Source organism: Ovis canadensis, chromosome 13 (genome assembly GCF_042477335.2).
Source record: "Ovis canadensis isolate MfBH-ARS-UI-01 breed Bighorn chromosome 13, ARS-UI_OviCan_v2, whole genome shotgun sequence".
Lineage (NCBI taxonomy): Eukaryota > Metazoa > Chordata > Mammalia > Artiodactyla > Bovidae > Ovis > Ovis canadensis.
In genome coordinates this window covers 97,011,225-97,039,128 of record NC_091257.1, presented here as the reverse complement: position 1 = coordinate 97,039,128, position 27,904 = coordinate 97,011,225, and the positions used below count along the sequence as shown (strand labels likewise).

The window sequence follows — 27,904 nt, the reverse complement described above, 5'->3', positions numbered from 1 at the left end:
AAGAATTCTGCCTTCAAATGCATTTTCCTCCCTTACTCACCGAAAGAAACCCACCATCTTCACCACTGGCACGGACAATCCAACCCAATTAGGCCCAGTGGACACAATGCCTGGGGACTAGATGGTAACTTAGGAGCCCACGAAAACATTTTCAATTATTTCAAAATTAGAAAGAAAAAATATATACACTGAATGTACTAATCCAGCCTGAGTTACATTTATCTTTATGCCAAGGCAACCATAAACTATACTTTATCATATGTCTAATGGAGGGAAAGGCTCAGAAAGGCAAACGGGCTCAGCGACCATGAACATCATTACACAGCGCGGTGGTTCAGGGAAACTATGGAAGTCACTTAGAATCGACCCGCACAGCAGAATTCAGTCTAAACCGTGCAGAGGCAATGCTGCGTAGTTACACGGCCTCGAGCGGCCGCTCTGAGCCTCCGCTTCCCCACGGGACGAATCTCGGGAGGCCCGAGCCCTGCGGGACCGCAGGCCGGGCGGGAACGCGCGCCGTTCGCCGTCTCGCGCGGCCTTTTGGCCCAGCGGCCCCGCGGCGTGCTCCTGCGCAGCAGCGCATGTGATCGTGCGGGCAGCCCGGGCCCCGGGAGGAGCAGGGGCTCCGCCCTCAGCACGTGTGGTCCCGGCCGGTGTCCCTCCCGGGAGGCGGAGCACACGAGGGCGCCACGGCCTCGAGCCTCCCTGGAGGCAGCCGGCGAGCCCTGCGCGAGCTCAGGGAGGAGAGAGCCTGCCGCCCTACAGCCGTCACGGCAGCCATGCCTCCAGGAGCCCTGAGGAAAGGGAGCTGAGGATGTGAAAGCAGGGCGCTGGCCCCAGACAGGCGAGGTGCCTGTGGAAGGAGAGATCTCAGGCAGCCGCGACTCCACCTTCCCGCCGTGCTGGTGCGGAAGGACTCAGCTGCCAACGCAGGACATGAGGAGACACGGCTTCGATCTCCGGAGGAGGGCCTGGCCACCCACGCCGGTGTTTGCGCCTGGAGAATCCCACGGGCACAGGAGTCTGGCGGGCTACGGTCCTTGCGGTTGCCAAGAGTCGGACACTACTGAAGCCACTTAGCACACATGGAAGAGAGCTAAATTCCGTGAGATAACTGGCTTTCTTTAGTTAACAGTACTATTTTGATGTTCAGACTGCCTGCCCCTCCCTGCAGATTCCTCTGTAAGCTGAGCCCCCCAGCTCCTGGGGAGAGTACTCTCAGGGTCCCTTGAGATGCGGTTTCCCAGGCTTGAAGTCTTAAAAACCCCTCCAGATAAAACGTCACTCTCAGCTTTCAGGTGGTGACTATTTTTTAAGTTGACACTCCTCACAGAGCTTCCCTCATCTGACAAACGGGATCCAAAAAGAATCAGCGTCACAGGGTTTGGGGATTGTGTGTGAGTCAAGGCTTGCCAAGGGCTCTACAGGCTGCCTGTGTTTAGCAAATGCTTCCTAACCATTCTCCTTCTCTAACAGGTGACTTCCCTTATTGCTAAACTTCCTATGAGAGTAATCACAAAAAATACACTGTTTGTGTCTTCCTTCTTTCACAGAACTTTGTGTCTGTGAGATTCATCCATTTGCTTTCATGTCATACTAATTTGCTCTTTTTTAAATTGCTGTGTAGTATTTCATTGTATTAATTTGAATAGACCACAGTTTATGTATCCATTTTCCTGTTGATGGCAATTGGGCTGTTGCCGAGGTTTGGCTGTTAAAGTCACTATGAGCATTTCTACTCATGTCTTTTGAGGGACACAACCTCTCCTGTCTATTGAATCCCTCCCGAGGAGTGGAATTGCTGGGCCGTGATAAAGACTGAGTACCAGGGTGGGCCAGGTTGCACAGTTGGTTGGGCTGAGGATACAAGATCAATATGGCTCCTGACTTCATCTGAGAAGGAAGACACACCAACAGTTTGTACAGAGAACTACTAATACTAGTGTTTTGGCCACACGTGCTACACAGGAGAGGGGGTGGGCTGCGAAGGCGACTGAGGGGATGTGATCTGGGCGACGTACGGGCTCTGTGACTGAAAGGAACTGACAGACATGGGGAACGGGAAGGCCGGTTTGGCTCGTGCAGAGAGGCCGGGGCAGGGAGAGGCAGGCAGGGTGGACACCACGTGGGCTGTGAGAGGGGTTTTCTTTTCCACTACACTCAAACTACCGCACGATTGCACTCATCTCACACGCTAGTAAAGTAATGCTCAAAATTCTCCAAACCAGGCTTCAGCAATACGTGAACCGTGAACTTCCAAATGTTCAAGCTGGTTTTAGAAAAGGCAGAGGAACAAGAGATCAAATGGCCAACATCCGCTGGTTCATCAAAGAAGCAAGAGACTTCCAGAAAAACATCTATCTCTGCTTTATTGACTATGCCAAAGCCTTTGACTGGGTGGATCACAATAAACTGTGGAAAATTCTGAAAGAGATGGGAATACCAGACCACCTGACCTGCCTCTTGAGAAGTCTGTCAGGAAGCAACAGTTAGAACTGGACATGGTGCTCGCTTCAGCAGCACATATACTAAAATTGGAACAATACAGAGAAGATTAGCATGGCCCCTGAGCAAGGATGATACGCAAATTCATGAAACGTTCCGTATTTTTCTCCACCAGAAAATTACTAGAGCTAATCAATGAATATAGTAAAGGTGCAGGATATAAAATCAACACTCAGAAATCCCTTGCATTCCTATACATGAATAATGAGAAAGTAGAAAAAGAAATTAAGGAAACAATTCCATTCACCATTGCAACGAAAAGATAAAATACTTAGGAATATATCTACCTAAAGAAACTAAAGACCTATAAATAGAAAACTATAAAACACTGATGAAAGAAATCAAAGAGGACACTAATAGATGGAGAAATATACCATGTTCATGGATTGGAAGAATCAATATAGTGAAAATGAGTATACTACCCAAAGCAATTTACAAATTCAATGCAATCCCTATCAAGCTACCAGCAATATTTTTCACAGAACTAGAACAAGTAATTTCAAGATTTGTATGGAAATACAAAAAAACCTTCAATAGCCAAAGCAATCTTGAGAAAGAAGAATGGAACTGGAGGAATCAACTTGCCTGACTTCAGGCTCTACTACAAAGCCACAGTCATCAAGACAGTATGGTACTGGCACAAAGATAGAAATATAGATCAATGGAACAAAATAGAAAGCCCAGAGATAAATCCACACACATATGGACACCTTATCTTTGACAAAGGAGGCAAGAATATACAATGGAGTAAAGACAATCTCTTTTTAACAAGTGGTGCTGGGAAAACTGGTCAACCACTTGTAAAAGAATGAAACTAGATCACTTTCTAACACCGCACACAAAAATAAACTCAAAATGGATTAAAGATCTAAATGTAAGACCAGAAACTATAAAACTCCTAGAGGAGAACATAGGCAAAACACTCTCCGACATAAATCACAGCAGGATCCTATATGATCCACCTCCCAGAATTCTGGAAATAAAAGCAAAAATAAACAAATGGGATCTAATTAAAATTAAAAGCTTCTGCACAACAAAGGAAAATATAAGCAAGGTGAAAAGACAGCCTTCTGAATGGGAGAAAATAATAGCAAATGAAGCAACTGACAACTAATCTCAAAAATATACAAGCAACTTATGCAGCTCAATTCCAGAAAAATAAACGACCCAATCAAAAAATGGGCCAAAGAACTAAATAGACATTTCTCCAAAGAAGACATATGGATGGCTAACAAACACATGAAAAGATGCTCAACATCACTCATTAGAGAAATGCAAATCAAAACCACAATGAGGTACCACTTCACACCAGTCAGAATGTCTGTGATCCAAAAATCTGCAAGCAATAAATGCTGGAGAGGGTGTGGAGAAAAGGGAACCCTCCTACACTGTTGGTGGGAATGCAAACTAGTACAGCCACTATGGAGAACAGTGTGGCGATTCCTTAAAAAATTGCAAATAGAACTGCCATATGACCCAGCAATCCCACCGCTGGGCATACACATCAAGGAAACCAGAATTGAAAGAGACACATGTACCCCAATGTTCATCACAGCACTGGTTATAATAGCCAGGACATGGAAACAACCTAGATGTCCATCAGCAGATGAATGGATAAGAAAGCTGTGGTATATATACACAATGGAGTATTACTCAGCCATTAAAAAGAATACATTTGAATCAGTTCTGATGAGATGTGTGAAACTGGAGCCAATTATACAGAATGAAGTAAGCCAGAAAGAAAAACACCAGTACAGTATACTAACACATATATATGGAATTTAGAAAGATGGCAATGATGACCCTGTATGCAAGACAGCAAAAAAGACACAGATGTGTATAGCGGACTTTTGGACTCAGAGGGAGAGGGAGAGGGTGGGATGATTTGGGAGAATGGCATTGAAACATGTATACTATCATGTAAGAATCGAATCGCCAGTCTATGTCTGATGCAGGATACAGCATGCTTGGGGCTGGTGCACGGTGATGACCCAGAGAGATGTTATGGGGAGGGAGATGGGAGGGGGGTTCATGTTTGGGAACGCATGTACACCCATGGTGGATTCATCTCAATGTATGGCAAAACCAATACAGTATTGTAAAGTAAAATAAAGTAAATTAAAAATTAAAAAAAAAAAAAGAAGAACTGGACATGGAACAACAGACTATTCCAAATAGGAAAAGGAGTACATCAAGGCTGTATATTGTCACCCTGCTTATTTAACTTATATGCAGAGTACATCATGAGAAACGCTGGGCTGGAAGAAACACAAGCTGGAATCAAGATCGCCGGGAGAAATATCAATAACATGAGATATGCAGATGACACCACCTTTATGGCAGAAAGTGAAGAGGAACTAAAAAGCCTCTTGATGAAAGTGAAAGTGGAGAGTGAAAAAGTTGGCTTAAAGCTCAACATTCAGAAAATGAAGATCATAGCATCTGGTCCCATCACTTCATGGGAAATAGATGGGGAAATAGTGGAAACAGTGTCAGACTTTATTTTTTTGGACTCCAAAATCACTACAGATGGTGACTGCAGCCATGAAATTAAAAGACGCTTACTCCTTGGAAGAAAAGTTATGACCAACCTAGATAGCACATTCAAAAGCCGAGATATTATTTTGCCAACAAAGGTCCGTCTAGTCAAGGCTATGGTTTTTCCAGGGGTCATGTATGGATGTGAGAGTTGGACTGTGAAGAAGGCTGAGCGCCAAAGAATTGATGCTTCTGAACTGTGGTGTTGGAGAAGACTCTTGAGAGTCCCTTGGACTGCACGGAGATCCAACCAGTCCATTCTGAAGGAGATCATCCCTGGGATTTCTTTGGAAGGAATGATGCTGAAGCTGAAACTCCAGTACTTTGGCCACCTCATGCGAAGAGTTAACTCATTGGAAAAGACTGATGCTGGGAGGGATTGGGGGCAGGAGAAGGGGATGACAGAGGATGAGATGGCTGGATGGCATCACGGACTAGATGGACGTGAGTCTGAGTGAACTCCAGGAGTTAGTGATGGACAGGGAGGCCTGGCGTGCTGCGATTCATGGGGTTGCAAAGAGTCGGACACGACCGAGTGACTGAACTGAACTGAACACTCTGCAAGAGAATCGTCTCTCTTTTTTTTTTTTGAAGGGCGGGAAATCAGATTTGTAATCTGAAAAGTATATCTGGCTACTGGGTTAAAATATGGGTAGAAGGGAGTGTGTGTGAGAAAGAATGGAGGCAGGGAGTCTCATTAGAAGAAATGAGCAAGAGCCCACGTGACCCATCATGACCACTGGACCGAGGTGGAGACCACGGTGGAGAAAGTGGGCCAAATCAAGGCATCGTGGAAGCATCGCATCAGATTTGGGGGCTCATTTAATTACAGTTGTTTTTGCCACTGCCAGCTGCTGTAATTTGGACTTCAGGAGTTTGAGCTGATTTAAGAAAATTAGGCTTCCCTGGTGCCTCAGATGGTTGAGTACTCCTGTAATACAGGAGACCCAGGTTCAGACCTTGGGTCTGGAAGAGCCCCTGGAGAAGAGGATGGCACCCCACTCCAGTGTTCTTACCTGGAGAATCCCATGGACAGAGGAGCCTGGAGGGCTACAGTCCATAGGGTCACATGGAATTAGACACAGCTGAGTGACCAACCCTTTCACTTATCACTTTCAAGATAATTAGCAGATGGTTAATTCAACGCAAGTGCTCTTCAGGCCCATTGTTTCCCACTGCCATCATGTCCTGAGGAAGATTTAATTCCATTTCCTAATGCTTCTGCTTATCGACATCTGTGTCATCATGAGTTTTGTTGACATCCACCAGACAAACTCTACCAACAATTCCAATGTTATTCCAAACAGTGACACAATTGTGAATGCTGCATATATTATTAAAAATAAATGAGAAATCACGACCGGTATTCGCTGTTCCTTGCCAACAGCAATGCCCATTCCCCACACACCCAATGTTCCCGTGCACACTGGCCAAGTTCACAGGGTGGGCAAGGCCAAGTCCAAGACTGCAGCTGTTCCACGGGCGCAACCAGAGACCTCCCTTCATCTCACAGGATGGCACTGGAATGGGTTCCCAGGGAGAGGGGTCCTTTATGATGGCTCAGAGCCAAGGCTGTCAGTACTCTGCTCTCTAATTCCTACCCATTTCTAGGGGAAATTCTGAATGTGAAACGACCTACGTGTGTCCTCGGATCCACAGGGACTGCTCCAAGATTATACACTTGTGTATCAGTACTGCCCTCGAGGGGTTAGGTACAGCGACTGAAGCCCCACTGCTTGCATTTGAGTCTCGGCTCCACTGAAGACCGGGGAACCTCTAGCAGGGCATTTAATTTCTCTGGGCCTCCGTTTTCTCATCTGTAAAATGGAGGCAGTGATAACAATAGCCTGTTCCTTAGAGGGTCACGTGCTCAGACTGTGCCAGCTCTACGGATGTTGGCTGGTTATCAACAGCCTCTCTCAGATTTCCTTCCAGTGGACTGAGGTTAAGTGTTAAGTGGCTATGAGAGTTGGCCATGTGAATTTTGCTCCTGCATTTGTTTTGAATCGGTGTTGAAGTTAACATCTATTGCATTGCTCAAAGTCAAAGGGGAAGATTTTTGTCAGGGTTTAATCCTCTGAAAACTTTTTTTGTTTTCGTTCTTTCATTTCTTTCCATTCTTTCTAACGTGGTTAGCACACATCATTTTCTCTCTTTGCCTTAACCGCCAGAATCTCAAGTGTGTTAACCTAATGTGTGGACTCTGTGCCAATGCACTCACTATTCTCGTTTTTGCTCATTCCCACCCTTCCTCTTTTCCCTCTCTCTCTTTGAATATTCTTTTATTTGGCTGTGCTGGGAATTAGTTGTGGCATGTAGGACTTAGTCCTCTGACCAAGGATCGAACCCTGGCCCCCTGCATTGGCAGCACAGAGTCTTAGCCCCTGGACCACCAGGGAAGTCCCTTCCCTCTTTTTTTAATCTTTGTATTTTATATGTACACTCACATATACATTTATATGAAATGTGAAAATTCTGAAATTCTTTTTCATCAGTAAAAGGACACAAATAAAACCACCAAAGAAATCTCAGAAGTACAGTCTGTACATTGACTAACAACAGCCCGTTTGCTCACTAAGCTATAGTACCTGGGGCAAACTGCTTACTCTTCATAAACCTTTTACCACATCTGTACCATAAGAAGTGATAACAGAATCTACAGCATTATTATGAGAAAAGATTTAATACATAAAAGGCCTTCAGAACAGCGCCAGCACATAAGCCCACAGCACTGGTTCTTGGTATCATTAGAATTATTCTCGGAGATCAGAATGCAGACTCTACCAGAAAATTAATTACTGGAAAACACCTACAAACAAACCGACCCTAATTACCCTTCTCCAACATTCTTATACCGAATCTTGAAGCCAAATGTTAAGTTCTCTCTAGCACATGTGGGTGTGTATGTCTGTGTATCTGTACACATGTAATCTTTAATAAAGAACTGTGCCTTTAGTTGGTAAACTATTTTTTACCTTTTAAAATCAAGTTACACTACTCTGTTTTATGTCAAATGACACAAGAAAATGCTGAAGGCGATGGAGTTAAGTATCAGTAACAACCTTGCAAGGCCTTTCCTGGTGGCTCAGCTGGTAAAGAATCCACCTGCAATGCGGGAGACCTGGGTTGGGAAGATCCCCTGAAGAAGGGAAAGGCTACCCACTCCAGTATTCTGATCTGGAGAATTCCATGGACTGCACAGTCCATGGGGTCACAAAGAGTCAGACATGACTGAGCAACTTTCATTTCACTTCCAACAACCTTACAACACATAATTATATTTGGTTTTTGCCAGAACTAACAGAATTTTATAAAAACTTGCTATTGTGAATGACTTCACGAAGGATTCACATTGAATATAACACACTGAAGTAAATAGCTAGGTATCCTGGTGGCTCAGCGGTAAAGACTCTGCCTGCAATGCAGGAGTCTCGGGTTCGATCCTACGGTCAGGGAGATCCCCTAGAGAAGGAAATGGCAATCCACTCCGGTATTCTTGCCTGGGAAACCTCATGGACAGAGGAGCCTGGCAGGCTACATTCCATGGGTCCCAAAGAGTCAGACGTGATTTAGCAACTAAACCAACCAACCGATGACCGGCTTCCTGGGTTGGTCTCCCCGACCACATCTTTCTTCCCCTCCAGAGTCAGTCACCATCCTGATTTTTTCTGTCATTTGTTCCTCAAGGAAGAGCTTGCATAAGTGCGACCTGCACTGGGCGTCTTTCCAGGTTATTGTTTGGAGAAGCCTAACGCCATCCTTTCCCTCGCACGGACCCTTCCCTTGCTGAGCTTCCTCATCTCTTGTCCCCTGGTTTTTTCATCACTTTCTCTCCTGGATTCCTCCCCATCTACTCCTACATGAACTCATATATTCCCTGATCTTCGAAAACCCCAAATGGCCCTTCTGGCTGCACAGTAATGGCATTAAATGAGTCTACCACCTTCCCTCCACGGTTCATTTTCTTGTAAAAACACTTCTCATTTCTGCCTCCACACCTCCATGACCCACTGCTTAACCTTATAAGCTGCTCACCGCCAGCCAGCGAGCCGGACACCCCTAGCGACCAGCACCCCTGGCAAGGCCGGTCAGCTTCTTCTTGGGTGCTCCAGTATCTCACTGCTGGTGCTGCTGCTGCTGCTAAGTCGCTTCAGTCGTGTCCGACTCTGTGCGACCCCATAGACGGCAGCCCACCAGACTCCCCTGCCCCTGGGATTCTCCAGGCAAGAGTACTGGAGTGGGGTGCCATTGCCTTCTCTGTACTTAAGCCTAGGGATCTTTAACTGAATCACAACCACCTGGAACGCTTGTTAAACCACTGAGGTCCACCCCCAGTTTCTATAAATAGTTGCTGAAGGCAACTATTCTATCCTTCACATGCTCAACGTCATGCCTAATGGAGAAAACTATTTTTCAGGATTTAGTCCTGCAGAAAACTTTCCATCTGTGACCAGTCAGACTCTGCCTCCTTTCCTGGTTCTTTTCCTCCCACCTGAATTCTAAGCCTCTTCTCTTCCACGACAAGCCATCTAGGCTGACCAGTGTATGGCCAACCGACCAGCAATAGCGGAACGCTCTGGAAGCTTGTTAGAAATGCAGAATCCCAGGCCCCAGCCTGAACACACCGAACCAGAACCTGTTTTAACAAGATCCCTGGTAACCGCAATTAGAAGCATTCTCTAGGATGAAAATTGCCCTAAAGTACACCTCCCCAGCCCTGCATGGAGGTCTTCCCAGGTAACTCAGTGGTAAAGAATCCACCTGCCAAAGCAGGAGACACAGGTTCCAACCCTGGGACGGGAAGATCCCTTGGAGAAGAAAATGGCAACCCACTCCAGTGTTCTTGCCTGGAGAATCCCACGGACAGAAGAGCCTGATGGGCTACAGTCCCTGGGGTCGCAAAGAGTCGGCCGTGACTCAGCAACTGACCAGCATCAGCAGCGGTCCAGAGACTGCCCCGGGCTCATGGGGACCCGGGAAGTAGAGGCTCAAGTGCAGACCCCACCTCTGTGCCAGTACCTGGGCCCCTCTGAGCCCGGCTGCCTCCCAGGACCCAGGGCAGGTCGCTGCCGGGCAGGTGCTCCCAGACCCACCTCGGCTCCCGGCTCCCAAGGCCCGACCTCGGGCGGCCCCACCTCTCCTGGGAGGCAGCAGGGCCCGGGATTGTGCTGCCCCTCTGGCCCTGGGGAAAAAAAGGTCTCAACTCACCTTTCCAACAGCCAAGCGTTCAAAGCCAGCACCTTCTCCTCCCCTCCTCGCAGGATAAGCCAACACTCTCGACTAGGCCGCCTTAGTTAGCCGAGGGTCGCACAGGCTTCCCTGGGGATTGTGCGCCCTTGAGAGGGAGCGTTGCAGAGTCAGCGCGAGCAGGACCCCAAACTGTGCAAATGAGGGGGGCAGGTTAGCTGGACCCTCGCCCCGTCCGATGGTGAGCGGCTACAGGTGCAACTGGAAGTATCTCTGTTGGCAAACTGGATCCTCACGCGAGATCTCGGTTTTATTGCAGCCAGCAACGTTAAAGAAGAAAATTTAAACTATGAGAGCCAAAGAAAAGCTGTTGCAGGCTGTGCTCAGCCTGCGCGCTAAAACCACGTTCTCCCTGGCTCTCCCCTCCGACCTGCCCCTTCAGCTCTCCAGCCACTGTCAAGGCGGCAGCTCTCACCGCTCTCCAGGTCCCGCTTCCTGCTCTTTCTTCCCCTGCCAACTGGATCCACGTACCAAAGAAAGTGCAGGAACTTCCGGTAACCCTTCCTCCACGACTTTGTAGGAAAACCACCGAACAACTGCCCAATTATTCTAAAATCCCATTCCAACCATATATACCACCTTTCTGTTCAAAGCCCCTCGGAGACTGCCCCTGGCTTCCAGCTGTCAAAACTCAGTATCAAATGACGTTCCTCTCCAAAACCCCTGAACTCCCTATCACCCCCCAGTTAGTCAGGGTTTTGACTAGAGCTCTTATCGCTTGGACAAGGCTACTGGTGGCTGTGGAGATGGAAAGAAATGGGTAGACTTGAGAAGTATTTAAAAACTAAAGTCAGCGGCGCAATCTCCTAGACCAAATGACTTGTTCTCTACTTCCTATCAAGGCCTGGATAGGATGTAGCATATTGTGCAGGAGTTTGCAAACTGGCAGCCTGCTGGTCCATTTTATTCCACAAGTATCTTTCGTTTACCCTGCATTGCTTTAAAAAAAAAAAAAAAAAAAAGGTTGCACTTTCTAAAAATAGTGATTGTACATAAAAATCAGGATTTCTCTCTAGAGGAGGGCAGTGGTGGGGCCGGCTGGGGGGTGGGGTGGGGTGGGGGGAGGCTCAGGAGGGAAGGGGACGCATGCCTGCATACAACTGACTCCCTTTGTTGCAAGCAGAAACTAACAACGTTGTGACACAATTACACTCCAACTGAAAAAAAAAAAAGTTCATGGTGACGATTCAGATCAACAGGTCTAAAGTGGAGGGAGGGCTCAGCGTGAGATGCAGTGAGTTCTGTCTGCAGCCTTCACCCAACCCAGTGAGGTTACTAACAAAACTAAGAGAAGGCTGAGGGACACTTCAGAAATGAACTTAAAATGGGAGCCAAATATTTCTGATGTCCTTTATAAATTTACTTCACAGGTGAACTTTGAAGACAAGGTAGAAAGTTAGCCATTCCTCCCCACCGTGAAATCTTTGTTTTCCCGTGTTAGGCTTATTTGCTAACGCTCTGACTAAATTCTCAATCCTGGCCGGTTACACGATTCCGTTTCCCGCACATCAGTCAGTTGAGCCTTCGCTGTTAAAACTTCTGAACAGTTCAGTTTCAGCCAGCCTCTGCTGGGTCTTCCAACTGGCCCTCCAGACCCATCCATCCATCTCCCCATGGGCGCCGGAACAGACTGCCTTCTATGGACCACCTGTGGATTCCGGCTGCCAATGGTGGGTGCCCGCTGGGTTCTGGAGGGAGAGTGAGGTCAGTGACCAGTCCACGCTCCATCACTGCAGGGATGTCCCGGGCCAGCTGCACCTCTCGTCAAACGAAGGCAGCCCTGCCTCGGGTCCCAGAGTGAAGGTGGTGGCTGCTCCTCCCCCGACGCCCGTGGGGACACCACACTCCTGGTGTTTACCCTCCAGCTTTGGAACCAGGCTCAAAGTTTCTCCAACTTTCCTCATTTGAGGGAGAGTGAGTGTTGGTTGCTCAGTCATGTCTGACCCTTGCAACCCCATGGACTGTAGCCCACCAGGCTTCTCTGTTCATGGGATTTCCCAGGCAAGAGCACTGGAGGGGGCTGCCGTTTCTTTCTTCAGGGGACTTTCCCAACCTGGGGACTGAACCCAGGTCTCCCACACTGCAGGCAGATTCTTCGCCATCTGAGCCACAAGGGAAACTCGAACTTCAGGGTGTTATCTACTTCCTGGTACATTGCTGAGTCTCACAATTGCAACCAAGTGCACAGAAGAAAAAATATCCTTGTGACAGTCATTTTCTAGGATTTGAATATACTATTTGAGAAAATTTGCAGCAACTTGAAAGTATGCCTTTAGGTCACGAAGAACTTTAGAATTATGCATTCTACCTTTGGGCTTCTTTGATGGCTCAAACAATAGAGAATCTGCCTGCAGAGCAGGAGACCCAAGTTTAATCTCTAGGTTGGGAAGATCCCCTGGAGAAGAGAATGGCTACCAGTCCAGTACTCTCGCCTGGAGAATTCCATGGACAGAGGAGCCTGGCAGGCTCTAGTCCATGAGGCTGAGAAGAGTGACTGAGTCTCACACACACACACTCTCTCTCTCTCCCTACTTTTAAGGCTGAACTGTTTCTAAACATTTAACCAAAAAATACATATTCAGTGTTTAGCCTTGAGAATTAAAAAATGACATTCCCTCTAAAACTCTGGACAGTTAATCTTGGACATCTGCTCATTTTTGCATTATGAGGCCTCCATTGGTGTTTTGGCATATCAGTGCCATCTGCTGGAAAGTTAGTATAATTAAGTCTTCTAAATCCCAAAAGGGTTACCTTGGGGGGGGGGGGGGGGGGGAGTAAATGTACTCTTTAAGGAAAAAAGCCTTATTTTTAAATACACAGCTGCTTAACTTCCACATCATTATCAATATAAACCACAGTTAATTAGAAAGCACTAAAATAAAGTCTAAAATGTAATTAAAAAAAGAACCTAACCTCTCTTTCTTCTGGTTCATTTCGGCTGTTCTGCTCTATGTATGAAGCTCAACATGCCTCAACTTGTTTCTGCATCATCTGGACTCTTAAACCAATACATGTAAGAAATGCATATACTAAGATGCGATATATACTGCACATATTTAAATAAAGCATACGCATGTGTTTTAGTATATGACAAAGGGTCAGTGGGAAGTGAGTAAAAAGAGACAGCTATAGATGCACCATGGGATGAAAGCAGTGGTTTCATCATCTCAAAGCGGCGGCTGAAACAGACACAGATACACACCGTGATGCGAGTGACTGTTAGAATCTTCTTGTGAGTAAAAATGGCACAAATATTCTAAATGACAAATAGAAACGTGGAAGTCTGCTTAACTGATTTTAATAACATGACACGAAGCCCCTACACTTGATATAATTGTTCTGCAAAATACATAGATGAATAGCCTTCTTTTAAAAATATAAAATAAATAAGCAAGACGTGAAAATAGGCAAGTTTCCATTAAATAAATGAAAATTTTAAAAAAAGTTTTGCTTTCCATTTCATTTGAAGAAGGGAAATTATCATTTTAAACAATATTCAAGTTTATTAAACAAATTAAAAAAATTTTATAAAATGTTTAACTTTCATCAGCTTCAAGGTTTATGTTACTTCCAAATTTTGCATATAACTGAACTTTCAAATCTGCTAACACCCGCTGAATTGATTCCACTCTGGATTCTAAGGCGTCAATTTCTTCTTGCAAATTTTTCTGTCAAAAAAAAAAAAAAAATTAGTTTAAATTGATTCTATTCAATTGGATGATTTCTGAGCATCTGTGGATGAAGTAACATCTGGGAAGAATTTTAGGTCAAACGCTTCCTGAACTTGGACATGCAGCTAAATGATACTGATGATACTAAATGATAATGATTAAATCTAAACCAGAAGTCCGGTTGTGGGTATGATCTGTATTTGCTTATTAGAGAATAAGTCAGGCTCTCCTCAGTTCTCGCTGACTTGAAAGAACAGAGTAAAATGAAATGGATGATCATATCCCAATAAAGAAAGAATGATCTAGAAATATTTTAGGGAAACAGTTTACCACGGGCCTGCCGTCTGACACAGCCTCTTTCAACTTCACAAAAATAACTAGGGAGCTAGAGGAAAGGATAAAAATCCACATCCCACTGATAATTATGAGTAACCACTCGTCAGAATCCGGCAGGTCCCCTAACTACGAGGCCCCTGGAGTCAGACTCCGAAAGACCCACAATGAGAGTCTCATTTGTGACAGAGGAGCTTCGCCACACAAAATGCACAGACGTCAGAAATCCCTTCCTGGCCAGGGGCAAAGGGTTTTTCCTAAATATGACAAAGAAAAAATGGAACCACACAAAGAACACACACACCCGTCAACCTCGGGAAAGACGAATGTCTAGGAGCAGCACTGGTAGCCTGCTAGACGCCTGGCCAGCGGTTCTCAAAGGGGGGCCCCCAGGCCACCTGGACACTCGCTAGGTCACCGGGGCGCCACTCCAGGCCTCGAGAATAAGGAATTCTTGGCGCTGGACTCAATAATCTGAATTTGTAACAAGCCCAAATGTTGTCAATGAATCCATACTCTGACCCAGTAATTACACTTCTCTGATTATTTCCTTAAAGAAACTTCCTAAAGGTGACCATAGATTTAATAAGAATGTTCACCACAATATTCCTACAGAAAAATAGTGAAAACAAATTAATGTAAGGAGAGGACAGTGAGCTGAATCAAAGTCCTCTAACACGACATCAAACAGTCATCAAAAGTGATGCTTTTAACACACATGTGGCCCCAACAGGCTCCCGGGGAAGACCTACTGGATAAATGAACATTGAGTGGAACAATGAGATACTCCCACTAGGATGCTAACTGACCAAAATGTGAAGCAAAACTACGCAGAGGAAGAGAGCATAAAAGAAACACAGGCAACTGTTTGTCCTGGGTGAGTAACTCTGGGATTACGAGTGATCGTCTTTCCCTGTTGTATGATATTCTGTACTTTCTGGAAACTATTAACTTAGGCCACAGCTTCTGGGCTCAAAAGAGCATTCCCTTGGTCACTCTGAGTGAGTCCCATAACCTCTCTAAGACTCTATTCTTCTTCAGCTCTAAACTGGGATTCCCACAGATATGCCACAGAGTCATCCTTGAGATTAAACAAAATCATGTTCACCAGCATTCAGAGAAGGCCTCGGACACTGGAAGGGTCCATGAGAGGTGAGCTAGCATTCCTTACTTCCCTACACCTATAATTACACATTCTTTATAATGACATAAAACCCTAATTTAAGAGTTCAACTTCACCCTCCAGGGAGAGATTTCAACATACCTTGGCTTCTTCTAACATTTCTTGTGTTTCTTCTTGAGAATGACTAATGAAAACATCGCCAATCTGATAAGGTATCATTAAGCAGTCGTCATCTGCAAGCATGATGTCCTCACAGGCATCTTCTAAATTCTGGAGTTGTTTCTGTATACCAGAAGTGAATAGCAATGAACAATGCATTCAAAATTACCTAATAGAGGGTAAAACACACTTGTCATTTGGGACACCCACACTCTAAGAGACCCTTTCACAAAGGAATTATCACACTGAAATAAGAGTGTCTCACAATTTTTGGACGGCATTTCCCACAGAAGCACACAGGAGCACACGAACACACTGTCCTCTGGATAGCTCCAGATAGCTCCACGGCCCCTCGAGCACACCAGGGGGAATCCACGGCCCCTTGAGCGCACCGTGGGGGTCTCCACGGCCCCTCGAGCACACCATGGGGGAATCCACGCCACTCGGAAGGCCTCCTACTTTGCTTCTCACTGTGGGGATTCTGCCTTCCAATAGCAGACTAAAAACACGAACACAAACTTGCCTTTCTCAGCTCTGCTTGATGCAAGCGAATAATGACATAAATTCCCTTAATCAAAGACACTTGACCTGGCCTTCAGCCCAGGCGAGCTGCCATGAGAAACGGGCTCTGACACGCAGGCCAGGGGTGGGTAGCAGCTCAGAGTCCCAAGGATGGCGGGGCAGAGACCCCCCTGAGGAGGGCGCAGCCGGCTCTGCATCAGCGGGGAAGCAGCAGCCCCATCACCGGCCCAGGCCTCCGTGCGAGGCTCTGGGACCTGCTCTTCGACCCTCAGCCAGAAGGCACGCCCATCAACAATCGGCCCGCGCCCACCTCCCTCAACTAACACCTTCCCTCTTAAACTAACTGGAGTGTATTATGTGACTCACAATGGGGAGCCCAGGACTGCTACAACCACACATGACTGAACTTAGTTATAAAAAGCTACAGCAGGAAGAGCTTTCATGGTTCTTAAATAAGACCCAGTTTCAATACCTTTTTCACTTCTATTTCTTCCTTCAGCTCCGTGATCCTACTCGTATTCCGTGCAAATTTGTTTATCTTTTGTTGATCCTCAAAAGTGACATGGACATCTTCTGCAGCCTGAGAAAACATTGAAATGTTCTGTAGAATTAATCCGAATGGAGAGATCAGAGGTTAGCTTTTAGCACAATTCTGAAACGTCTCGATAAACTGCTTGTCCTCGGAGTTCAGGACTACAAGAGGTAGCGGCTGTCACAGACACAGACCCTACCAAGCTGCAGTGCCGCAAGCTTAGGGTTCTTCGTGAGGCCCAGGCCCTCTCTCGATATGCTATGGAATGTCTAATCTGCAAAAACATTTCAAATATAAACAACTGAGACTAAATCCTGGATCAAGCCAGTCAACTTTTGACCTGGAGCAGAATTTCTCAAGCTGGAACATTCTTTCATCAAGATAATCCAGGGAGCAAAAGTGATGTGCTAGCTGATTTTGGTAAATGCCTCAGACTAGCTTATTCTCTAAGAGTTAAAACTTGCTCAAGCTTATTGAGGCTATTGGAAGTCTGACCATTTCCATAATTTTTTAGAATCTATTTTTAATTGGATGATTGATACTTGCTTTACATTGGACACCTGATGCAAAGAGCTGACTCAATGGAAAAGACTCTGATGCTGGGAAAGATTGAGGGCAAGAGAAGGGGACAGCAGAAGATGAGATGGTTCCAACAATCTCAATGGACAGGAGTCTGAGCAAATTCCGGGAGACGGTGAAGGACAGGGAAGCCTGGCGTGCTGCACTCCTGGGGTGGCAGAGTCAGACATGACTTAGTGGCTGAGCAACAGCTGCCTAACGTGGTTGGGCTGCTTTCTGCTGTACACCGTGAACCAGCCACAAGTATGCAGACGCCGCCTCCCCGTGACCCTCCCTCCCACCCCAGCAGGCTGTCACAGAGCACCAGGCAGAGCTCACGCACTGAATTTTCAATCCGACTGATACACTGGCATGAGGGTCACTATGCATTTCAGTGACTACAGTCCACACACACACAGTAAAAGCTCACGTTTGCTTTAATGTAGCACTTACGTGTCTTCACTATGAATAAGGTGTTGCTGCTGCTGCTAAGTCACTTCAGTCATGACCGACTCTGTGCGACCCCATAGATGGCAGCCCACCAGGCTCCCCCGTCCCTGGGATTCTCCAGGCAAGAACACTGGAGTGGGCTGCCATTTCCTTCTCCAATGCAGAAAAGTGAAAGTGAAGTTGTGAAGTTGCTCAGTCGTGTCCGACTCTTAGCAACCCCATGGACTGCAGCCCACCAGGCTCCTCCGTACATGTGATTTTCCAGGCAAGAGTACTGGAGTGGGGTGCCACTGCCTTCTCTGTGAATAAGGTGTAATTCACTGTAAAATGAAAAAACTTGAATGCCGAGTTCCAAAGTACAGCAAGGAAAGAAAAGAAAGCCTTCCTCAGCGATCAGTGAAAAGAAATAAAGGAAAACAATAGAATGGAAAAGACTAGAGATCTCTTCAAGAAAATCAGAGATACCAAGGGAAAATTTCATGCAAAGATGGGCTCAATAAAGGACAGAAATGGTATGGACCTAACAGAAGCAGAAGATATTAAGAGGTGGCAAGAAGACACAGAAGAACTATACAAAAAAGATCTTCATGACCCAGATAATCACGATGGTGTGATCACTCACCTAGAGCCAGACATCCTGGAATGTGAAGTCAAGTGGGCCTTAGAAAGCATCACTATGAACAAAGCTAGTGGAGGTGATGGAATTCCAGGGGAGCTATTTCAAATCCTGAAAGATGATGCTGTGAAAGTGCTACACTCAAAATGCCAGCAAATTAGGAAAACTCAGCAGTGGCCACAGGACTGGAAAAGGTCAGTTTTCATTCCAATCCCAAAGAAAGGCAATGCCAAAGAACGCTCAAACTACTGCACAATTGCACTCATCTCACACGCTAGCAAAGTAATGCTCAAAATTCCCCAAGCCAGGCTTCAGCAATACGTGAACCGTGAACTTCCAGATGTTCAAGCTGGTTTTAGAAAAGGCAGAGGAACCAGAGACCAAATTGCCAACATCCGCTGGATCATGGAAAAAGCAAGAGAGTTCCAGAAAAAACATCTATTTCTGCCTTGACTATGCCAAAGCCTCTGACTGTGTGGATCACAACAAACTCTGGAAAATTCTGAAAGAGATGGGAATACCAGACCACCTTACCTGCTTCCTGAGAAGTCTGTATGCAGGTCAAGAAGCAACAGTTAGAACTGGACATGGAACAACAAACTGGTTCCAAATACGGAAAAGAGTATGTCAAGGCTGTATATTGTCACCCTGCTTATGTAACTTATAGGCAGAGTACATCCTGTGAAATGCCAGGCTGGAGGAAGCACAAGCTGGAATCAAGATTGTTGGGAGAAATATCAACAACCTCAGATATGCAGATGACCCCACCCTTATGGCAGAAAGTGAAGAACTAAAGAGCCTCTTGATGAAAGTCAGAGTGGAAAAGTTGGCTTAAAGCTCAACATTCAAAAAACTAAGATCATGGCTTCTGGTCCCATCACTTCATGGCAAACAGATGGGGAAACAGTGGAAACAGTGACAGACTTTATTTTGAGGGCTCCAAAATCACTGCAGATGGTGACTGCCACCATGAAATTCAAAGACGCTTACTCCTTGGAGGAAAGTTATGAACAAAGGTCCGTCTAGTTAAGGCTATGGTTTTTCCAGTGGTCATGTATGGATGTGAGAGTTGGACTATAAAGAAAGCTGAGTGCCGAAGAATTGATGCTTTTGAACTGTGGTGCTGGAAAAGACTCTTGAGGGTCCCCTGGATTGCAAGGAGATTCAACCAGTCAATCCTAAAGGAAATCAACCCTGAATATTCATTGGAAGGATTGTTGCTGAAGCTGAAACTCCAATACTTTGGCCACCTGATGCAAAGAACTGACTCACTGGAAAAGACCCTGATGCTGGGAAAGATTGAAGGTGGGAAGATAAGGGGATGGGATGGCTGGATGGCATCACCAACTCAATGGACATGAGTAAACTCCGGGAGTTTGTGATGGACAGGGAGGCCTGGCGTGCTGCAGTCCATGGGGTTGCAGAGTCGCGACTGAGCGACTGAACTGAACTGATGTGATTCATGCGGTTAAATCGGTAAATAAAATTAGACAGCATACATGACAAAGTATGAAATCACATTAGTAATAGCTAACATTTACTAGAGAAGGGAATGGCAGCCCACTCCATTATTCTTGCCTGGGAAATCCCATGGACAGAGGAGCCTGGCGAGTCCACGGGGTGGCAAAGAGTCAGACACGCCTGAGTGACTAAGCAGCCACGTTCCCCGAGCCCTCACCACGTGCCCAGGGCTTTCTGAGTGCTTTATTGCCGCTGCCAGTCCTCCAATCAGCCCTAGCAAGCAGGATCTTTAGCACCACTATTCTACAGAAAGTGTGGCAGAGAGAGGTCGAGGGGCCCAAAGCCACACAGTGAGCAAGCGGCAGAGCTCAGCGTCGACCCGAGCCATCTGGCTCCAGAGCGAGAGAGACCCACCAGCACTCAGAAATTAAAGGCAGAAGTGTGTGTGTGTGAGTGTGTGTTAAACATGCAACCACACATATCCAGAAGGGGCAGGAAGTCCTTGGCTTCAGAGTTTCAAAGGGGGACCATGTTTTGTTTTTTTTGCTTCCTTCCCCATTTCACTTATCTCTTTTAATTTTTATTTTATTAAATAAAAAATGTTTTAATTTTATATTGGAGGATAGTCCAGTGATTAACGAGGGACCACATATTTTTTAAAGATTTTTATTCCTTAGAGTTTCCCCTCATTTAAAAGACAGGAACAAGGGCACACGGTTACAATTTAAAGGAGGAAACAGACTGCCTCGGCTTCAACAAGGGCTACTGTGGGCTCCGTCTCCAGTAACGGCTCACAACTACCACACCACACCCTGTCTTTCCACCTGGTCTCTTATGACCAGTGACTTTTATTTCTTTCATTTGACAGGCAACCTGTTGTCTCAAGCAGTAGGGAGCTTAGCGGTCAGAACAGACATGCAGACTCCTAGGACTCAGTCCTCCCCTAAGCCAGGCTCCCATCGCCCAATAAACATGCATCAGCCTCCTCAGAGACCCAGTAGATATCTTGGAAAAAAGTCCTTTACAATGGGATATGCACATTGCTTTGAATGTTCAACCTGGTGCGTGACTCTTATGAATACGGAAGCTGGGCAACACTGAGCTACACAACATAGAAGCTAAAGCGAAGTCCACACACAGATATGCTGGCATTCAAGCCATCTCCCCGCACAGGAAGTCTCAACTCCCTACCATCTATTCAGTTAGACAGCCAGAGGGAGCCTGCTGTGTGACGCAGGGAGCTCACCCCCAGGGCTCTGTGACAACCGGGAGCAGTGGGACAGGACGGGAAGGGGAGGGAAGGGGGAAGGTGGTTTCAAGCGGGAGGGGCGTGTGTGCACCTGTGGGCGAGTCATGTTGATGCACTGCAGAGACCATCACAATACTGTGAAGAAACCGTCTTCCAATTAAAAATAAATAAATTTAAATTAAAAAAAACAAGTTTCAACTCTCTGAGCCAACAGGGAACAGAGATTCTAGAGTCCCCGCTTCTGCTGAATGTAAACACTGAGTCTTTAAAAGGGTGAAGATGTATTTACAGATCACCTATCACGGGCAGACTTTCACAGGCTAATCCCCGGGAAACCCCGCACAGGGTTCGCCTGGAACACAGCTGAGGCTTAACACAGTTTCTGAGGCTGCATCTGAAGCAGGTTCAGACTCACCGACAAGGGCTTTCTAAAAAGCTGCAGAGTCTGGCCACCCGCCTTCTATCTTTCCAAAGCAGGTGGTTCCTGCTGTAGCCTCAGCGAGCAGCAGCCCCCAGCACACCGGACCCCAGCGTTCACTTCTGTAACAGTGGTTTTCTCCAGGGGTTAAGGGCTGAAGCCAGGGTGTGAGGCCAACACCCACTGCCTAACCCGCGGTGGAAAGAGGCAAGTCAGCACCTTCCCTGACTGCAGCTCCTGTTTTTGTCTCACTGATCTAGACCACTCCTCTGCCGCTGGAGGCCCCATTTCGGCAGGGAGGGAAGAATTCTAAACCGGGAGTGCAGGCTGCGAGGTGTCCATCTGCCCCCCGACTCTGCGTATGACACGCGGTGTGACGTGCGCATTCTTCTGGAAGGGTCTTCGGGGCTTTCATCTGTTCTTACAGGGACCCACGCCCCGAAAGGTCAGGAGAAAAGCCAGATGTAGTCACTACCGTTCACGAAGCCAAAATCACTCGAGGAGGAAGCAGACTTTCCTAGTATCGGAAGCAGCGCAGACTGGTGGCAGCAGTAGCAGTGGCTTCACCCCAAGCAGACGCAAACCCCGGGTGACTTTTTCAGCTCTCTGGAGCCACCTCAGGTTCGTCATCTGTGAAACGGGGAAGCCATTCCCACCTTCCAGAAGAGCCAGAACCAAGCAGAGGGAGTGGGGATGGAGTCACCTTCCCGTGAACGACAGCTAAGGGATTTTCTGAACAATGTTTGCCAAAAATCATTACAAAGAACAGACCCAGATCAAGGCAATCCTGCTAGGCCTAAGAGAAATGGGACCGCTCACGACTTCAGGTGAGAATTAACCACCCTCAGTAGGGCTGCACCCCTGCTGGGAGCATCAGCCTCGCCCGGGCCCGGGAGGAAGGGACCCATCCTCAGTCGCGCTCGCCCTGAGTCTGGGACCCACAGCTGGGCCCCTAGGGTTCCAAAAGTCCTACAGGGAAACTCTGGCTAATTTTAATCTGCTTTAATTTTTGGTTATTAAAGGTTACCTACCCAGTTTTTACAGTACAAAATTTTGCATTTTTTTTCATCTTTCATATGAACAGGCATTCATTAATTTAGCATTTCCTAAACGCAAGGAGGGCTTCCTTGGAGCCTCAGTGGTAAAGAATCCACCTGCCAACGCAGGAGACCTGGGTTCCATCCCTGGGTCAGGAAGATCCCCTGGAGTAGGAAATGGCCACCCGCTCCAGTATTCTTGCCTGGGAAATCCCATGGACAGAGGAGCCTGGCAGGCTACAGTCCACGGGGTCTCAGAGACGAACATAGCTTAGCAACAGGGTAATGTGAGTCCCCTCTCATGAGCACTGGCAAGCTTCCATTCTAATAGAGGAGCTAGGTGAGAAGTAAGACTTTCTGCTAGATAGCGATACCTGTGATAGTGAAAGCAGAATAGTTCGGGGGGGGGGGGGGAGTGTTGGAGGGCTTCTTTGAAATGTCAACAGTGGCTTCTCTGAGGAGGAGACATTTGTCCTCAGGATGCATAAACAAAAATCAGACTGCAGTCCCCACCCAGGCCAAGAACCAGGTCTGAGAAAGGGGAACTTTGGAGATGTTAGACTGAATCGTCATCTCAACTTCTCACCATGAACAGTCACGCCCCAGTGGATGTTACAATGCTCAGCGTAAAGCACTCCAGACTGCAAGGAGCTCTGCTTAAACTCCGAGGGCTGTCCTACGATACTTTGCTCTCACCCATGTGGCAGGCATCTGTCTTCTCTGAGAGTCAGCAGAGAGGAAGACGCACGTGTCGCTAACCTGTTAGAAACTGTCCCCAGTGCCAGATACACCCACAGGAAGATGCTGCACCTGTGAGAGCCTTCCTGAGATAAAGAGCCTTGAGTCTGGGCCGTCACCTTCCCCTCCAAGAGCCCTCTGCCATCACAGTTCAGCCTGCTCCCGCCCAATTCCCTCCCTCCTGGCCATCTTTTCACTGAATGCACCCAGGCCTCGACAGGAGGCACTCCCAACCTCCTCTTGCCCTCCTCATGGAATCCGACAGACCACATCTTCTCAAGAAAGCCTTCTCTGACCTCAAGACAGACGTATTCCAGCCCTCATTTCACAAGCCCCTTTCTTTCATAGTGCTGCTCAGAGTTGCAAATTCAACAGCTTTCTGTGTGACTGCTGATTAACACCTGCCTCTCTCCAAGGGTGTCATTCTACAAAGCTACAGGGAAAAGGAGATAAAACATCATTGCTAGGCCTTCCCACGTGGCTCATTGGTAAAGAATCCGCCTGCCAGTGCAGGAGACACAGGCTCGATCCCTGGTCCAGGAAGATCCCACACGCCTCGAAGCAACAGGGCCCGTTTGCCACAACTTCTGGGCCTGTGCTCTGGGGCCCAGGAGCCAGAGCCACTGAGACCAGGTGTCGCACCTACTAAAGCCCCAACATTGTAGAGTTCACGTTCCGCAACAAGAAAAAGGCCACGGCAACGAGAAACCCCTGCGCTGCCATAGAGAGTAGCCCTGTTCTCTGCAACTAGAGAAAAGCCCGCTACCGCAACAAAGCCCCCACAGCCAACTGAAAAGAGAAACGTCATTACTGCTCATCAGCCTTATCTCGGTCACCAGAACAGAAAGTCGGCCACTGACCACCCTCAGAAAGTCTACTGAATGAATGAAAGGAAAGTGCTGTTCATCAGAACTTCTGCGATCAAGCCCAGGGTTCAAAGCATCCTTTGACCATTTCCTCGACATTTGCTTATTTTTTCTGTACCTCAGTTTCTACATCTGTCAAGAGGGGGAACCACAACTACTATCTTCCGTGGAGTTAAAGGTCATCCGAGACAGAGGGCTCCATACAAACAGGAAACAGGCCAGATGAATCCCGATCAGTTTCTCAATCACCAAGGCCCTAAACTCTCCTCTCGAGCCCAACAAGAATTTGTGGAGGACAGACCAGTAGAACGAGCGACTCGTCTTGGTTTGCCTGGAGCTGTCCCGGTTTCAGCAACCCTGAACGGACTGGTCACCCTACACCAAGAGCAGGTGGCTAAAGGCTGTGAGGCGGTGCGGAGCCGAAAGCAATCGAAGCACACTACCACGCGGTCTCAGAAGTGGACTGAAGGAACCAGACGAAACCTACGGAGCCAGTGCCTTCAGCCAGCGGACTCGCATCAGACACCATGGAAGTTAAACGCACGGCCTCTGGAGGCTGAACGTCCGTGTTTATTTATTTCAACCCTAACCTTGCCTCTGTGGCTCAGGTTCTTCCCTTGCAAAATAAAAATAAACGCAGCATGACCCTGAAAGGAACAGAAGATTAACACAGCGTGCGGAATGTGCTCAGGCAGGCGCACAGCACAGCCTCCGGGCAGCAGATGCTCTCTGCCCTGCCCGTCTCCGTGTCCATTTCTTTCCACGCGGGTAGCAAGCATCCGTAGACTTACAGAGCGATAAGCCCTGAACAGGCGCTTTGCTTGCTTAGTAGGATAAAAGGTGGGCTTTGGGGAAAGACAAAATTAAACCTGGGTATGCACACGGGTTCTGCTTATTAGCTGAGTCACCGGGAAGCCGCTCACGGCTCTGTTTCTCCGTCCGTCCCCGGCTAGACTGGAGGGAGCGGAGGGCACATGCGGGCGGCCGGGCCTGCGGGGCGCGGGGCGAGGACGGGCGCCAGGGCTGCGGGCTCCGGGCCTGCGCGCCGACCAGCCCTGGGCCTCGGCTCCCGGGGCTCCCCGCGAGGGCTGGCTGCACGCCGGCCGCAGTCGGCCCCTCCGGCCACAGCCCGAGGCGGGGCCCCGGCCTCTCCAGGGCCCTCGGCGCCGCCGGGCGGACCCTGCTCCTCCAGGGCGGGCGGCCGGGCCTGGGGACCCCGCGGCGCCGGGAGCCGCCCCGGCCGCCGAGCGCCCAACCCGGCCCCCGGCCCCGGCCGCTCGGCCGCTCGCCCGCCCGCCGAGCCCTGGCGCCCCGACCTCCCCCGCCCCGGCCCCGGCCGCCCGCCGAGCCCCGCGCCCCCCGCCCCGGCCCCGGGTCCCCGGCCCCGGCCGCCCGCCGAGCCCCGCGCCCCCCGCCCCGGCCGCCCCGGCCCCGGGTCCCCGGCCCCGGCCGCCCGCCGAGCCCCGGCCCCGGCCGCCCGCCGAGCCCCGCGCCCCCCGCCCCGGCCGCCCCGGCCCCGGGGCCCCGGCCCCGGCCGCCCGCCGAGCCCCGGCCCCCAGCCCCGGCCGCCCGCCGAGCCCCGCGCCCCCCGCCCCGGCCGCCCCGGCCCCCGTCCCCCGGCCCCGGCCCCGGCCGCCCGCCGAGCCCCGGCCCCCAGCCCCGGCCGCCCGCCGAGCCCCGCGCCCCCCGCCCCGGCCGCCCCGGCCCCCGTCCCCCGGCCCCGGCCCCGGCCGCCCGCCGAGCCCCCTCACCGCCTTCTTCATGGTGGCCGCCATCTTGGGACTGCGCTACGGCGCGAGGCGGGGACGGCGGCCGAGCGCACCCGCGGCCCCGCGCCCGCCCTCGCTCGCCCTCGGCCCGGCCCCGCGGCGGACGCAGCGCCGGCTCCGCATCCCCCCGACCAGGCCTCCGGCTGCTCGCGCCCGGGCTCGGGGGGACCTGCGGCCGGGAAGGACTTGGTACGCGCCAATTAAAGGGGCAGGCACGCCTGTGGGCCGACAGAAACCGCGGGCGGCGCGGCTGCGGCGCGGCCGGCGGGCAGCAGGGGGCGCCGGGCAGCAGGGGGCGCCGGGCAGCAGGGGGCGCCGGGCAGCAGGGGGCGCCGGGCAGCAGGGGGCGCCGGGCAGCAGGGGGCGCCGGGCAGCAGGGGGCGCCGGGCAGCAGGGGGCGCCGGGCGCGGGCCCCGGAGAGCGGCCTCCCGACGCGCGGAGCCGCCTCCCAGACGAGCGCCGGGCTAGGCGCGGGGAGGGGCCTGCCCTGCCGGGCTTCATTCATTCTGCGCTTACTGTATACGTGCACACGTGCGCCTCTCGGCTCTTCAATGTCCTTTTTTTTTTGAGGGGGGAGAGGGGGAGTCTTTACACTCTCAGAAGTCGTTGACGATCCCAGAGAACTTCTGTTCTATAGTCATCGATACTTACCACATTAGAAATTAAAACAGAATTTTTGAATGTACTTGTTAATTTAAAATAATAAAACATCCCTTCCATATTTATCATAAGTAACACTTTAAAAGAACCATATTTTCCAAGAGAAAAAGGAATATTAAGAAGAATGGCATAGATATACATTCTTGCAAATCTCTTTAGGGGCACTTCCTGGCAATGTTGTTTAATTGACACAGATGAAGAAAACCTGATCTCACACAGATATGAAGTTAGAAAAAGGAGGCCCTCGTAGATCCCCTGAAAAAAATCTCAGGGACAAGTTTGAGAATTGCTCTGGACAAGTGTCATTTCCCATAGCCCCAGTTTCCTCTTTGGGAAATGGGGATTTGGGCTAAGTTGCTTCAGTCGTGTCCAACTCTTTGCAACCCCATGGACTGTAGCCGCCAGGCTCCTCTGTCCGCGGAATTCTCCAGGCAAGAACACTGGAGCGGGCTGCCATGCCCTCCTCCATGGGGAGAAGAGGGCAAGGATGCCCGAGAGCACCCCTGCTGCCCCGGCACAGCACTCAGCCCCACGTGGCCCTGCCGGTCGCGGCCCCAGCTGCAGATCTCCCAGGGCGACCCCGTGCACAGCTCACATGCGCTCAGTACGTATTTGTCGAATAAAGCATTTGTTTTTCCAGTGTTAAATCTCTTCACAGGATCCGCCCTGTACTGGACTCTCCGTCAATGACACGCATTCATTTAAAAGTTCGTTAACTAGCAGCATTTAAAGGTGCTCCGGAACCAGTGGAGGGGGAGAGAGAGCCAAGCAGAGGGTCAGGGCTTCCCTGGTGGCCCAGTGGTTAGGACTTTGCCTTCCAGTGCCAGAGGCTCGGGGCTTGATCCCTGGTCCGGCAGCTAAAATCCCACATGCCTCAAACCAAAACATAAAACAGAAGCGATATTGTGACACATCCAATAAAGACTTTAAAAATGGTCCACCTCAAAAAAGAAAGCAAGGTCATCCCAGACGGTGCACAAGGGGCGGAACCAGTGCCGGCCGAGACAGAGAAGAGCAGGAACAGCGGTCAGGAGGGGCTCTCTGGACGTGGCCGTTGAGAGACAGGAGAAGATGGAACTGACTTCATTTTCTTGGGCTCCAAAATCATCGCGGGCAGTGACTGCAGCCGTGAAATTAAGACGCCTGCGCCTTGGAAGAAAAGCTATGACAAACCTAAACACCATATTAAAAAGCAGAGACATCACTTTGCCAACAAAGGTCCATATAATCAGAGCTATGGTTTTTCCAGTGGTCATATACAGATATGAGAGTTGGGCCATAAAGAAGACTGAGCTCCAAAGAGTTGATGCTTTTGAACCGGGATGTTAGAGAAGACTCTTGCGAGTCCCTTGCACTGCAGGGAGACCAAACCAGTCAGTCTTAAGGGAAATCAACTCTGAATATTCATTGGAAGGATTCATGCTGAGGTTCCAATACTTTGGCCACCTGATG

General features: G+C 49.1%; 1 protein-coding gene and 1 non-coding gene across 2 annotated transcripts; one reads left to right on the top strand and one right to left on the bottom strand.

Moving 5' to 3' along the window:
* The first annotated feature begins 2,504 nt into the window (after positions 1-2,504).
* LOC138417956 (U6 spliceosomal RNA) lies at positions 2,505-2,611 on the top strand. The gene has a single exon (XR_011248367.1). It is a non-coding gene; the product is annotated as a U6 spliceosomal RNA (small nuclear RNA).
* Positions 2,612-13,572: 10,961 nt separating this feature from the next.
* On the bottom strand, positions 13,573-26,082 carry PFDN4 (prefoldin subunit 4). The gene is made up of 4 exons (XM_069548852.1): positions 25,775-26,082; positions 16,571-16,678; positions 15,559-15,699; positions 13,573-13,958 (listed from the first exon to the last, which is right to left on the bottom strand). The coding sequence occupies exons 1-4, from the start codon at positions 25,796-25,798 to the stop codon at positions 13,827-13,829; spliced, it is 405 nt and encodes a 134-aa protein (XP_069404953.1). The 5' UTR covers positions 25,799-26,082; the 3' UTR covers positions 13,573-13,826.
* Between the last annotated feature and the right edge of the window lie 1,822 nt (positions 26,083-27,904).